This window comes from Natrix helvetica (assembly GCF_964273705.1).
Source record: "Natrix helvetica genome assembly, chromosome: Z".
Taxonomy (NCBI): domain Eukaryota; kingdom Metazoa; phylum Chordata; class Lepidosauria; order Squamata; family Natricidae; genus Natrix; species Natrix helvetica.
The window spans coordinates 86,554,870-86,571,079 of NC_138554.1; the positions used below are offsets into that span (position 1 = coordinate 86,554,870).

Consider the following 16,210-nt stretch of genomic DNA (forward strand, 5'->3'; position numbering starts at 1 on the left):
CATGGATCAGTTTCTGGAAGCACTTTGGGCAAGATTTGAAGATGGATCCCGAACACAGCTGATAGAGGGGAAACTTCTATCGCTTCAGCAACAAAATCGGTTGGCCAAGGAGCATGTGCAAGATTTTTGGAAAATAGCTTGAAGGTTGACGTCATGGCCAGAACGCCTCTTAGTTCACCAATTCTGGATGGGGCTAAACCGGGATTTGAGACAAGCTTGTTTGTAATGGGGATTGCCGCCTTGCTTACATGAGTGGTTTCATGCCATTATTGACTTGGATGTAGGAATGAGGGAATTCAGATTATGTGGGGATGGGGGGCTTGATCAGCTGAGACAATCAGCGGACAGACCAGCACCTCCCAGGGTGGCTAGGCTTGCTTCTACGATTCCAGCCGTTACTGACCAGACCAGGAGCCTCTGCTTCGTTCTTTAGATACAACCAGATGGGTAATCGAGCAGCAGAATGCCCAACTCCAATCCCAGAATGCCGGTATCCAAGCCATCACCATTTGGAGGGAAGGAGCATCCCAGGTCCACATCTGAGCACTCGCAAGGTGCAACACAAGTGCATTCATCAGATGACCATCCAACATCAGCCAAAGAAGTGGGGTCTTCGCCAGCAACTGGACGGCAGCTGGTGGTGTCGACGTGTGATAGAGAGGATGATGAACAGGAGGACCCAATGATGAGCTCTCCCATTTATCCTTTTGTAATACCTGTGACAGTTCAGAACATCTGCACTTCCCAAAGGGTCCAGCAAGATGCTCTGATAGATTCAAGATTTACCCGATATTTGATATGCTATGCAATAGTGGGTGAATTGGAGGTCCGAACTATAAAAATGCACCAGGCCATTAAAATCGAAGAGATGGACGGGTCTATGCTTGGAGAGGCACCAGCTACCCATTGTAGAGAAGCAGTTAGACTGGAAATAAGTGAACATTGGGAGTAAACCAGGTTTATAGTAGTAGAAAAAACGATAGAACCAATCATCTTAAGGTTAGCATGGTTGGATAAGTAGGAACCCACCATTTGGTGGTAAGGGGGGTTCCGGAAGCTACGACTGGGGTTGGGCCCCCATCCACTGGCTAAAGAGCAGGAGAAAGGGGTGCAGGAGGCGGCTGAGTTGCGGGCAGGCCAGGGGAATGTAAGTCTGGGTTTCCCGAGTATATATGAGGACTTGGCAGATGTGTTTAGCGAGGAGTGTGAAGTACTACCTCTGCACAGTACAACTGATTGTGCTATTGAGTTGATTCCTGGAGCTAAACTGCCCAAACCTCATATGTACTCCATGACGCCAAAAGAGCTTGAGGAATTAAGACATTACATAGGCAAGAACCTGGCCAGGGCCTTTATTCAGCCTAATAGGTCAAGGATGGTGGCACCCCATTCTATTTCGGTGGGAAAAAAGATGGGGGTCTGCATTTATGTGTGGATTTCTGTGGCCTAAACATAGTATGTAGAGAACATCTATACCAGTGATGGCGAACCTTTTTGGCAGAGTGCCCAAAGTGGAACACACGTGAATGCATGTGCATGTGTGTGTACCAGAGCACCAGATAACCGAAGACCAGTTTGTCAGCGCATGATTCAGGCCATTTTTCAGGCCGTTTTCAGGCCATTTTCCGGCACTCTGACACCCATGAACACATGTGCACGCCGGAAAGCAGAAGCGTGCACACAGAGAGAGATTTGTGTGCCACTCCTCGTGCCACTTCCACGTGCCATAAGTTCGCCATCACAGATCTATACCCTTTCTGCTAATGAAAGATCTACTTGCCACACTAGTGACGGGTCATTTTTTCACGAAGGTTGACCTACGAGAAGCCTACTATCGGGTGCGCATCCGACCAGGGGATGAATGGAAGACAACTTTCAATTGTCTCCTGGGAAGCTACCAGTTCCAGGTCATTCCGTTCGGGTTGCAAGGAGCCCCTTCTGTGTTCATGCAGCTGATTAATGAGGTTCTGCATGAGCATTTATATCAGGAGGTCCTTATATACTTGGATGACATTTTGATCTACATCAAAATGATGGAGCACACCCACTTGGTCAGACAGGTTTTGTAGAAGTTATTAGCTGCCAAACTGTTTGTGAAGCTCTCCAAGTGCGAGTTTCACCGCACAAGTCTGGATTATTTAGGGTATCATATCACCAGACAAGGCGTGGAGATGGACCCTCATAAGGTTCAGGCGATTCTAGGTTGACACCAATGATGCAGAAACTATTGCAAATTTTCCTTGGGTTTGGCAAATTTTACCGGCAATTTATTCCCGAGTTTGTCCAAGTGATGTTACCCTTGACAGACTTGTTATGTACCAAACCCTCTGTACTTAAGTCATGGCCCGGACAAGCTCTAAAGTGGACATTGGAATGTCAAAAAGCATTTGAGGGACTGAAGGCACTTTTTGCTCATGAACCTATCTTGAAACACCCTGATCCGGAACAGGTGTTTGTAGTACAAGCAGATGCCAGCGATGTGGTTGTGGGAGCCATATTGTTACAAGCTGATAAGCAGGATAGACTGCAGCCTTGCACCTATGTATTTCGGAAGCTCACCTTGACAGAACAAGGCTGGGCGATTGGGAGAAGGAAGCTTATGCTATACGTTGGGCATTCCTGACATAGAGGCGTTTGTTGGAAAGGGCTAAACAACAATTTTAGGTGTGAATTGACAACACACAGAGGTGTGGAAGCTCTGCAGATCCCATAAAGGTTGTCACCCAAACAGGTTCGATGGGCGCAGTACTTCCAATGTTCAAGTTGAAGTATGTCCCAGCTGGAAAGAATTTTTTAGCCGACGCGTTGTCTTGCATGTTTCAATATAATAGTAAATGAGAGGAGGTTGTGCAGGCCATTATCTCACCTAATCAGCCATTGCAAAGAGTGACAACATTTCCCCTATCATCTCACTACTTGACGAATTATGGAAAGCACTACTAACCGATCCCTAGTTAGCTGAAAATAGAACAATTTTAACTCATCGGGATGGGATGGCCTGTAAGGGGGACAAATTATATGTGTCCACAGCCTTGCAGCCTAACATATTGCACCGCTGTCACGTCAAACCAGCTGGCCACTTTGGTTTCCTTAAGGCATTACATTTAGTGCAACGGCAATTCTGGTGGCCTAAAATGAGAGCAACAATCAAAGATTATGTGAAAGCTTGCCCAGTTTGTGCTGTCACCAAAGCCAAGCCTGGAAAACCATTAGTGATATTACAACCAGTAGTTGACCCATCTCCATGGGAAGAAATTGCTATGGATTTTGTTGTAGAGCTCCCCAGTATTAATGGACATACTGTGATATGGACGGTAATATACTTGTTTTCAAAACATGCTCATTTCATCCCATGCAAAAGTATACCGTCGGCACGAAGACTGGTGAAACATATATGTTATGTTTCTCCAACATATTTATTGCTTGCACAAAGTGCCACTTCAAATTATTTCGGACAGGAGGGTGTAGTTTACTGCCTGGTTTTGAAGGGAATTTATATGATTAATTGGTTCTTCCCAAGGGTTAAGTTTAGCATTTCACCCTAGTACCAATGATGCAGCTGAAAGAGCCAATGCAATGGGGGAACGTTACCTCCAATGTTACATATCTTACCAACAGTTGAATTGATCAGATCTTCTACCATTTGTGGAAGCTGCTTACAATATTACGGTCCACTGTAGCACAGGTTTTACACCATTCTGAGTGATATATGGCATGGAGTTTCCTGCCAGCCCTGAACTAGAACCTAACTGGCATCGTTCAAGAACCTCAAAAGAATGGGCTGACAAGATCCAGGAAATTTGGCCTCACGTCAAAGCATCTTTATAGAAGGCCACTGATAAATACAAAAAACAAACTGACAAGAAGAGTGCTGATCATACACTCTTTCAGGTGGGGGATCGGGTGTACCTATCAACAAAATATCCCAATTTATGTATCCTAAGTAAGAAGCTGGGTGCCAAGTACCTTGATCCCTTTCTCATTGTCCGAGTAATCAACTCAGTGATGGTCAAATTGTGGTTACCATAATTGCTCAGTAAGATCCATTCAGTCTTTCATAGTAGTCTGCTAAAGCCAGTTGACAACAGCCTCTCCCAGTTTCCCCAGGTGCTGTGGATGCGGATCACTACGAAATAGAAACCATATTGGATGCACGCATCTATAGGGGCAAACTCCAATACCTAGTGAGATGGAAGCATCTTGGATGGCAACGCCTGATGTCAGGGCCACACGACTAGTGCATAAATTCCATAACAAATACTCATATAAACCTGATGGGGTGGGGGGTTGACAAATAATGTATATGGTAATAACCCTTTTGTCTTCTATCTTCTAGGTGGACCCCTTGTAGAGGGGAGCCGCCTGTCGAGCCCGAGTCTGAGACTCGACATTACTAGGGGAGATTGGCAGGGGGTGGTGCCAGTGGAACGCGGTAACCTGACTCCAGTGTGGGGCCTCTGATTCCGTCTACAAGCAGCAATAATGATTGATGACATCACAGCACCAGCACTGAGATGCAGAGGCGGCCGGGCTGTTTAATTTGTTATGTTCTGATACGCTGTGAGGGGGAGGGAATTTGCTGCACAGGATGGTTGCTACTGGGGGGAAGCAAGCAGATAAAAAGTGCTAGAAGGCAGAAGCTCCCAGCGCTGGCGTTATCTTGTTTAAATTCTCATCATGTGCTGCAGTTCAAGCTTGTAGCAGAAATAAAGCTTAGAGGTTTCTCGGATACTGGAGTGTAAGGAGCCTTTGTTTTATCTGCACGTGCAGGCCTAGACCTCCATAGCCTATAGAATATTCTTTCCTCTGTTTAATAAATGCCAAAAAAGTTGAAATTCCAGCATTGAAGCAACAGATACACTATGCACTAATTAACTTTCATAGACTGTTCCCTTCTAGACAGTTATGAACCAGAAATCTATGGGTATCCTATTGATCTTTGATGGATTGATTACTCCAGTACTATGAAGATATTCTCAATATAACACATAAAATTAATTATTTCTCATAGAAAATGCATGTGGCCTCTAGTCATTTTAGAACAATTATTTCATTTTTCTTAAATACTTAAATTTGACTTCTTAGTTAGTTGCATCTCATAATATTTTAATGAAACAGGAAAATGATCATATATACTTTTATAATTCTTACCATGCTCTGATGGATTAGATTCATGAAGTCTGCCTATTGTATCATTGTCCCTTTGGTTACTGCATTCTATGGAAAAATACTCCAATGCAGTGACAGACTGGGATTTAATGAGGTATTCTGAATTGTGCTGATCAGATTCCTTATTTGAAGCAATTAAAAAAAAAGACAAAAGTAGGATCATAATTCAGCCATAAATTACTGAATATATTCTGACTAGAATCAATGGGATTTTCTATGAAGAATGAGTTTAAAAATATTCTTATGAATTTTTAAAACACATAAAAGTAAATGTAAAGGTTCCCCTCGCCCATATGTGCTAGTTGTTCCTAACTCTAGGGGGCAGTGTTCATCTCTGTTTCAAAGCCGAAGAGCCAGCACTATCCGAAGATGTCTCTGTGGTCATGTGGCCAGCATGACTAGACGCCGAAGGGCAATGGAACGCTGTTACCTTCCCACCAAAGGGGGTTCCTATTTTTCTACTTGCAATTTTACATGCTTTCGAACTGCTAGGTTGGCAAAAGTTGGAACAAGTAATGGGAGCTCACCCCATTATGTAGCACTAGGGATTTGAACCGCTGAACTGCTGACCTTTTCTGATCGACAAGCTCAGTGTCTTAGCCACTAAGCCACCGCATCCCTTTTACCTTTACCTTTACTTTACATAAAGCTAATGGAACCCTAAAACCAGAAAAACTACCTATGTCATACCAAATCATGTTATTGGAATTGGATTAATCTAGTATTTTCTTAGGGACATCTTAGAAGAAAATGAGAATTTTTATAGAAGGAAACACAGTTTTGGGAAAACTAAATTGGTATGATTAAACAAATAAATAATATTTAGCCACATATGGTAGCTTTCATTTGTCCAGCAAATAAATTATAGATAAAGTGATCCCAAAATAATTTAGAATAAATATTGGCTTTGTTATAATTGGCTTTGAGATATAATATGCATAAGCATAATTTATTTTCAGTTAAAATTTCAAATTAATTTGTTTTAACTACTTTCATAAATCAATTTAAAGTATATAGTGATTTTATAAATTTAGGACTAGGGAGTATTATAATTTATACTCTTTTAAATATTTTTTGAAAACTTATACAAGATTAATTACTACTTTCTCTACTATATTAACTATAGCATGAACAAAACAGATAGTTAAAATACCATAGAAATTCATTGTAAATTTTTAGAAAAGTGAAAAGGGTAGAATTAGTTCTTACATGAAGCACATCTACATTCACTTGGTGAAAATTACGGAATCGAAGTTCTTGCATTCTTTTAAGATTTTCTTGATATTTTTGTTCAGCCAACTGTCTGAAAGGAGAATACTGGTATCAATTGCAAATTGTAGTATTTAAAATGATTTAAAAAAACATTTATTGTGTAAGAATGGAATGTAAATTGGCATGAGAAAGAAATACATGTTAATTCTGAATTCTGAAATCGAGGGGAATGACCTTGCCATTTCAAGGGAATATTAAATCTCCATTATTAAATTGCTACATAGTCTTAAATATCAGAGTTATTTTAAAACAGTTTCTTAAGAATAACAAACTAAATAAGGTACAAAACAATAAAATGTTACAAAACTGGATGCTTAAATCTGAAATACTTCTTCCCTTATATAGTTCTTCAAAGCTGACGTAAGGATTATAACCTTTGGAAACCTAAGGGTTGGAAGAAGCTGCTGAATGTAAAAGACCAAAAGGAAAAAAGCTGCTAAAGAATTTTAAAAGATCGCTTGAACTTGAGCAAACATGCTTTTATAAGAAACATTTGGAGGACACAGGGAAGAAAACACTGGAATCCTTGGATGTGAATTTAAAGAGACGAGAAGGAGAGGAAAAGGGAGGGGAGAAGGGCAGCAAAATAAAAAAAAAAAACAATTCTATTGTAGATTCAGGCATTCCAACATCTTGCCCTATTTTAGCATTGCTATCACAACGTGTATGTCAATCAATTACCATATATCCAATTTTTGTTCTAATGTAATAATGAGACTCCTCTTTTTAAAACTTATCTAAATTGCCAACTGCAACTGTGCATTTACTAGTTTCAATTGCACATGCCCAAGTCTCGTAGTAACTGAATTTTGAGTCATGTTAAGGGCAATTTGGAATCAATTTACAATTTGGTCTAAATTAAATACTGCATTATTGAAATTCAATGTAATCATGATATATCTATAAAATATATACGGTATATATGTTTTGCTTTCTAATTCTGTTAAAGGAACGTAACAGAAAAGTTAAAAATATTATTTATCATTATAGTGCTTTATGTGCTTCAGATGCTGATATAATTAGTGGAATAACTATTTGCTTGCTTTCAAAGCACTTTTTTCAACACTATTACAACTTGTTTGGACAGTTATTATGACTATACAATATCACAGTTTTCTGTCTATTTGATAGTACAGATATTTCTAAACCCTAAAAATGGGAGATATACCATTTTTTGCCCTATACCAGCGATGGCGAACCTTTTTTGGCTCGCGTGCCATAAGTGGGGGCAGCGCAGGGGGGTTGTGTGCGGGCAATAATGCAATGCATGACTCCCCCAGTGCACATGCACGCACTACAGGTGCGACCCCCCATTTTTTGCATGCTTTTTTCGCTCTCCCCAGGCTTCAGAGGCTTTATAGGAGCCAGGGCAAAAACAGCCTCCCCCGCCCCCCCCCCCTCCCCGGAAGCCCTCCGGAGGCTTCAAGGACCTTCAGGAGGCTTCCCTGAAGCCTCCAGAGCAGTCAAAATGACCCTCCAAGCAAACCAGAAGTGACTTCTGGTTTGCTTGGAGGGTTGTTTTGAGCGCTCCAAAGGCTTCAGGGACCTTCAGGACGCTTCCCTGAAGCCTCCGGAGCAGTCAAAACAAACCTCCGAGCAAACTGGAAGTCCATTCCCGAACTTCCGGTTTGCCCATAGGGCTGGTTTTTTGCGCTCCGGGGCTGCAGGGAAGCTCATGAAGCCTCCGGAGGGCCTCCGGGGATGGGGGGGGAGGCTCTTTTCGCCCTTCCCAGGCTCATATAAAGCCTCTGGAACCTGGGGAGGGCGAAAAATGGCTTTAAAAAGGGGTGAACTCAGCTGATAGGGCAGCGCCTCACGTGCCCTGACAAATGGCTTCGTGTGCCACCTGTGGCACATGGGCCATAGGTTCGCTATCACTGCCCTATACCATAGGGCAAAAATAACAACAAATAACAAATAATAAAAAATAACAAATAACAACAGCAACTTTATCACAACTTTATTAGTCCCTTCCAACTCTGTTATTCTGTCTGTCTGACAAATCTGTAGTTCTAATAAAGTTGACTTTAGTCGTAAAAAGACACAAATTCTATACATTTTACTATTTTGCAAGTTGTTATTTTTGCCCTATGGTATACTGTATCTCCCATTATAGAGTTTTGAAATATCTATACTACCAAATAGACAGAAAACTGCATGACATTGTATAGTCCTAAAAACTGTTCAAACAAATGGTAACAATGATTAAAAGTGTTCTGAAAGCAAGCAAACAGTTATTTCACTAAATTTATCAGTATCTGAAGCACACAAAGAGCTGGAATAATAAATAACATTTGTAATTTCTCTGTTAGGTTCATTTTCAGAATTAGAAAGCAAAACATATACTATATATAATTTACAAGAGGAAAATATAATGAAGGAGTATATCAAATCATCATCTTCTGATTATAAATGATTTTGATAAAATTATAAATACATGACTAACACAAGTGTTTGCTTACTTCAGCTTCTGTGCTGTTTGATCAGCTAAATTTAATTTCCGCAATCGCATTCGTTCACGAGGTGTCATTTTCTGCACTTCAGATATGGCCCTCAGAGTTTGGAGATGTACCTTTTTCTTTCTAAAATTGAGAAGAAATAATACCTTTTTGTTATCACATGGTAAAAGTGCGTTTGCAAGCACTCATAAGGCAATGCACGCGTGACCCTCCACGCATGTAGGTGTGACCGTATGTGCGCCCCACCCTTCACACATGCACGTCCGACTCCACTGTGCTCCCCTTCCCCCTGCACACCTGTGTGTGATCTGTGTGCACCCCCCTGTGCATACATTTGTGACCCCATATGCATCCTGCTCCCATGCATGCACACATGACCCCTGCAAATGCTCCGCCCCCGTGCATGCATGCACGTCTCATGTGATCCCCCAAACACCCCCACCTCCATGCATGTATGCACATCTCCCACATGTACCCCGCCCCTGCACGTGCGCAGCAGAGACCCGAAAACCAGCTGGCCAGCAGGAGACATGCACACATGCACAATGGAGCTGAACTGAGCCAACGGCTTGTATGCCCATAGATAGGGCACTGTGTGCCACCTGTGGCACACATCAGATGTGGGTTGCTCCTGGTTCGGACTGGTTCCAGTGAACAGGTAATGGTAATTGGGCATGGGTCACCGAACCAGTAGTGATGGCTGGCTGGCCATGCTCCCAAACTGGCCCGCTCTGAAGCTCACCCTGCCTCATCTTTGCCACTTGAATCCACAGAACTGCCTCCTCCTGCCTACACACAGTAAGAATTTGCGCTAGCCTAGCCTCCCTTCCCAACCAGCCAGTGTCTCCCTAAGCCGTCAGTGTTGCAGTCGTCTCCTCCCCTTGGAGCTCCAAGTGGTGGGCGGGGCAGTGAGGATGAGCTCTTAGCACTTTTTTCACTGGCGGGGAAAAATGTTGAGGAAGATCCTTACTCACCTTTTGCCAGACACTGGTGGGGGTTCAGCAGCAGTGAATTCCAAGGGTGGGTTTGTAAACAAGGTGCAAAGCGGCTCTCAATCAGAATGAAGTGGATGTTGTGCACCCAGAGCCACAGCTCCTTTGCAATAGTCGAGGTTGGAAGAGATGCCTCGTCCATCCTTGGCTGTTGTGAAGAAGTTGTGCCACACCTGTTTCATTCTCTGGTCCCTCTCCCTCCCTCCCTTTGCTACCACCAGGATGCCACCAGGGCAAGTGTGTGTGTAGGGGGGCGTGGACCATTCAGCGCTGATGTAGAAGCAGGGGTCTACTTTTAAGGATCAGCGCACGGGGATTCTCTTTTCCTGGCACACAGCAAACCGACCTTCTGTGCCGGCTGGAGACAGCAGGGGCGCCCACCCTGAGAAAAGGGGAGAGGGGGGAGGAAACATTTCTCCCAAGACTGGCTTATTTCTTGCCCTCCTGTGGCGTCAGTCCGTAGGGGAAGGGCACAGACATTTGGCGCTGAGATAGAAGCAGCCACGGTGGCAGGGAAAGGGAGGCTTCTTTGTCAGCCTCCCAGGTGGCAAAACAGAGAATTTCGCTGGTGTAGTGGGATTGGCTAGGTAGGGGGCAGGTGACTGAGTGGGCCTGGGTGTGAGTGATGTCATGTTGGCCATGCCCACTCAGTCACATGCCCCCCACCTAGCCACGCCCATCAAACTGGTAGTAAAAGTTTTTGAAACATGCATCCCATAGGTCTGCCATCATGGCCTTAAGTCATGTATTGAAGGAAATTCACACATGCGTGTGCGCATGCACACACACACACACATCTGACCCCACCTCCCAAGGAAGATTTTCCAGAATTTTTCAATTCCCCCACCATCTAACACAAATTGTTACATAAAATGTGAGTTTAATACAAGTCCAAAACAAAAGCTTAGTCCCCTGCTTTATCAAGAAAAAAAGTAAAGGTATGTATTATATTACATACTGTGTTGCATTGTATCATAAGCGTCACTCCAGTATACGTGTGAGATATTGCAGCCACTATGATCTCCAAAAGGTTTTAGAATCTTGTTAGAGTTAATAAATTTTTATCTCTCTGAATGCTATATATATATATATATATATATATATATATATATATATATATATATATATATATATATATATATATATATATATATATATATATATATATATATATATATATATATATATATATATATATATATATATATATATATATATATATATATATATATATATATATATATATATATATATATATATATTGGATTTAAATGTTTACTGGTAAAATTCAATAGATCCTTACTCCATTGTCAAATTTTTTTGAATAAATCACTAATAATTTATCTTACCATCTCTCTCTCTCCCTACTCTATTTAACACAACACACACACACACACTATTCTTTTTCTCCTATCTTCTCCACAACAACCCTGTGAGATGGAACAGGCTTTCTCCAGTTTGTTGTTATGGTTGGAGCCACACTGAATGACTTGACATCAAAGAAGCAAGTTAGTAATAATTTGAACTACTCTCATTAATGTGAGAATCAACAAACTTAAAATGAACTGAATTTATTGTCACAAAATTGAAGCATAAAGCTACCAATTTTAAAAAATCAAATTTAATTTTAAAAAAGTTAAAATGCCAAACCATCATTTTATTATTCATAGTTTTGTTTACTGTACTTAAACATACTTGTTTTTAATAGTTTAAAATTATCAACTGATTAATAGAACTGCCAACAAATGAAAAGATGCAATTAAGATGCATCGTACATTAACAAAAGGAAGATTCTAATTGTATTACTTTTTAATACCTTACTTCATTTATAATTAAATTATGTAAATCAAGAACTTTGAACTCATTTCATTCGATACAACTTATATTAATTTTTAAAAAAAAGAACAAAGGGATACCCTTGAAGATTTAATAACAACATAAGAAATGAAAAACCATACTAATGACATTTTCTTTTTTGAACTCATTATCCAATGTACCATAAAGATTCTAGCTTTGCAGTTTAAAAAGAAGAGTATTGACTATGAAGTGTACATTGGACCATGTTATTAATTGCTTTGAGCTATATAGTAAAGATGTTGGGAGATATTAAAAATCAAGATTTGAGATGCCAAATAATCTTTATGTTGAAAAACCCGTCCTTTGTGTTGTGCTGCTTATTGTGCCCCCCAAAAAATAACATACATCAACGACATCTCAGAAACCAACAACTAATAAAACCACATGGAATCAGCATAGTGCATAAACCAACCAAAGCTCTTCAAAACATCCTATGCAAACGAAAAAGATCCAGCAGCTCCAGAAGAAAAAACAAGAATCATCTACAACAGGGGCCTCAAACTCAAGGTGTGAGGACTGGATTCAGCCAGTGGGGTGTTTAAATCTGGCCTGCGGGGCCACCTTGGAAACAATGAAGGACTGGCCCGCAGTGCTTCTGCCAAAAACAGAGCTAGAGTGGGCCATTGGCGGCAATCTCAAGTTCCATTTTCACTGGCAGAGGGTTGCAAGAGGACTTTGTAGCTGAAACAGAGTTCTGGGGTCCGTTTTCGTTGGAAGAGTGTTTGGGCCACCACAGGTGCCTGAGTGATGTCAAGCTAGCCACACCCATCCTGGCTACCCCCACTCTGGCCCCCCAAGGTCAAATACAATCCTGATGTGGCCCTCAATGAAATTGAGTTTGATACCCCTGATCTACAACATATAGTGTAATGACTGCAACAACCACTTCTGCCTGTTTGGACAAACAGGCAGAAAAATGGCAGAACACATTCATGAACATCAACTAAAAGACATGATGAAAACTCTTTAATTTTGCAACACATGGACAAACCTAACTATAGTGTCAATTGGTGAACTGTGACCATTCTAGACCAAGCCAAATCCAAAAATGCTAGGGAATTTCTACAAGTGTTGCACTCTGACAAATTAGTCATCAATGGACGCATAGACATAATATCTATAGACTATGCAAAAGAAACAACGAACAAGTCAAAAAAGAGAACAACAAGACTTAAGCACTTCCCCACCAGCAATCAGAGCCCAGTTGAGCATATATTAACTTCAAGGTTAACATCAGACCAATAATCAAGTAAACAATACCCTAATCAAGAAGCTGCCAAACAAACAGTAAACAGCCCAATCAAAGAACCTCCAAGACTATTCCCACCAACACCAATAAGGCAAGCCACTAGAATATAAAAGGTTTTCTTCCTTTGTGTTTGCTTTTGTCATTTTGTGAGGCACAGGAAATATGATAGAAAAGGAAATGCAGATTTGTATTGAGAGAACAGATTCATTCAGTTATAATAAATCCTCCCCTCCTCTTTTACTTTTGAAATTCAAATAATTTGGGTTGAGGACTTAATGCCAGTCCTGTTGAACTGCGGGATTCAGTAAACAAAACATGCTGTTCTAATAGATGAGAGGTTAGCTGATATTAGTAGGCAGGCCTAGCAGGCTGTGACTACATTCACCTACTATCACCTGTGTTTGAGTTGGGTGGTCGTATACATTTGCTTAATAAATTAATTAATAAATCTGTTATTCCATATAGCAGAGATGGAAATCCATTGCAACAACTCATAAAATTATCATCTACATTTTCTGACTCCCTGTCATGGATTTTACTCATTAAAGATATACACTTTGTTCTGAGTAATCATGAGACAATGAATATCTTGTTAGTGAATCATCCATCTTGATGCATAGCATAGTCACTGATTGAACTGACATGGTGAGATTTCAAAGAGATTTTGATGACTTTTGTTATTTCTCTTGAGAGTGACAGCTCATGACCCAAATTTGAGACATCTTTAGAATGAAGTGATATTTCCACAAAGTTGCAATTGATGTACAATTTTGATTGGTCAGAGATGGTTCCTGGCCATACTGAAATCTAGTCATGCAACAGTGATATGGAATACTTGGAAGTGGTCAAGGGTGTTTCAAGTCCAATATCAGTACTCTCTATCTGTTGATTGTCCCTTAAAGAAGCCACTTTTGTTCAGACAGTGGCCATATGGGCTCAGGAAAATACCTGCTTAAAGATGTCTTAAAGAAGTAGTAACTTGTGGTTGCTTCCTGTTGCTACAGCTTTAATGCTTAAGTATCCAGCAGAAAATTGGAATAAATAGGCTAAGGAATCTCTGCCACTTCTTGTTGCCATAATTATTTGATGCAAATTGCATTTTCAAAATAGGGGAAAAAAAGTTATAGTCTAGTCTACGGCAATTCTTGTAGTAGCCAAATATTTATGATGTTATTGGATTTAATAATTTAGAATTGCTAAAACAGTACCTAATTTCTGATCAGATTAAATGTCGTTGCATTTAAAACATCAGGGTTGAAAAGAGAAAGGGATTCTATACTGCAATGTTTGTCAAACCTGGAAACTATAAGTTCATAAACTTCAGGTCTCAGAATTCCCCAGCTAGTCATATTAGAAATTTGGGGAGTTGAAGCTCACACATCTTAAAGTTGCCAAAATTGATAAACAAAGAGATAGATACTGCATTTCCCCGAAAATATGACCTACCCAGAAAACAAGCCTTAGCCCGATTTTCATGCCTGCACCTAATATAAACCCTAACCCCCCCAAATAACCCCTAGATAATGCCCAATCAACGTAGGGTGGGGGGTGGAGCTGCCCCATGTACCCCACACCCACTTACCTTAGGACCGCTGCAGCTGCACCTCCCACGCCCTCCTGCTCGACTTCTTCTGCATCTGCTTGTGGCTGTTTATGGCCAGTGTTCACGCCAGTGCCATCATTCATGGCAGAATGCTGCAAGGTTTATTGCGCCAGTGCTGCAACTCACGTAATGCCACAGGGCTTGTTGTACCAGTATCGCTGCACATGCACACAATGGCACAATACACCATGCAGCCTCCTGCTGTGACTGGCAGCACTGGCGCAACAAGCCACACAGTATCTGGTTGTAAGCGGCCGGAGAAGTCAGGCAGCAGAGCAATAGGTGTTAGGGTATGGGAGATGTGGCTGCAGTGGTCCTAAGGTAAGCGAGTAAGACATCCCCCAAAATTAAGACCTGGTGCTTATTTTGGGGGAGAAAAGATTGGGTCTTATTTTTGGGAAAACATGGTGTAATTTGGCAGCAAACAATAGAAAATAAAGAGTCAGGATTAGGGTTAGTATTAGAGATGAAAACAATCAAAAGAGTAGAACAGAAATGCACTATAAAAATCAGCTAACTTGCCACTAGTGAAACTTTTGCTTGTTTGCTACTTATTAGAAAAACCAAATAAACTAGGATCAGATTCTTACTAATATTCAACTAACTTGAAAGAAAAGTGTAGCATATTAACACTGAAGACAACTAATGTTGCTTCCAAAAGGCAAGGAAACTAAAAGAGAAATGATTACCACAGCAGAATGAAGCAGTAATTAATAATTAATGGAATGGCTGTCAATTGTAAACTAGGATTATAAGAAAATACAAGTCAGATGAAAGTAAAACTCAAAGGGATATGAGTTTGATTACCCATTATTAATTATTATATCATTCTATTTTGATATTTTAATAGTATTCAAATTAGTTTAATTCATGAATAATGCAAATAGAACATATTATTTATATTACTATAGAAAAATGTCATGAATATCTTTGAAATATATGACATTTATTGTAAATTAATTGATGGCCTTCTTAATGCCTGAAATTTCTGTAAATAATTTTCTTAAGGGAAGAGGAAACAGATACTGTATGTACAAATTATGAACTAATTATGGAAATGAATTTCTCTTTTATTTGGTTTTGGTGATTTGCCCACTTTTGATTTTATTTGCTTTTGTAAATTTCAATGATCACATACTCACACAGCACTTATTATATGACCAGCTTCTTCCTGGGAATTAAACATCCAATCCTTTTTAATTTGTGTGTTCATATTTGTGTGCTTATATTTCATAATCTGTCAGGAAACAGGAATTGTAATAATTTACTTTTTTAATACTGAAGTATTTCATGACTTCTGGGTCTTTCACAAAGCAAATTCCTTTTATGTTTCATATAAATTGCTTATAGTCTAGCAGATTCTGCACTTAGCAAAGGAATGAAGTGACTTATGTGACTTACAAAGAATATCCCTGATGGTATAAGCTAAACTTAAGGCCTGACTAGCCCAAACTTCTCTTTCCTTAATGGTCATTAATAATTCCATAGACATTCCTCTGATATTATGTACATTCCGACACATGATATTGAATGGTATGCTGCCTCTGACATGGATATTTTATAAGTAATGTTCAGCAGGGTTCAGTACTTTCTCTGCTCTTGTTTAATA

At 40.3% G+C, this 16,210-nt stretch overlaps 1 protein-coding gene across 2 annotated transcripts in view; it reads right to left on the bottom strand.

The window, feature by feature from the left end:
• The window catches only part of NEK11 (NIMA related kinase 11), a 193,745-nt gene that overhangs the window by 79,220 nt on the left and 98,315 nt on the right, over nt 1–16,210 (bottom strand). For both annotated transcript variants that reach the window (XM_081971081.1, XM_081971082.1), the window contains exons 9-12: nt 15,744–15,838; nt 8,904–9,023; nt 6,379–6,472; nt 5,152–5,290 (exon numbers count right to left, since the gene is read on the bottom strand). In XM_081971081.1, coding sequence (XP_081827207.1) covers nt 5,152–5,290; nt 6,379–6,472; nt 8,904–9,023; nt 15,744–15,838 — 448 coding nt within the window. The remainder of the gene's footprint in view (nt 1–5,151; nt 5,291–6,378; nt 6,473–8,903; nt 9,024–15,743; nt 15,839–16,210) is intronic.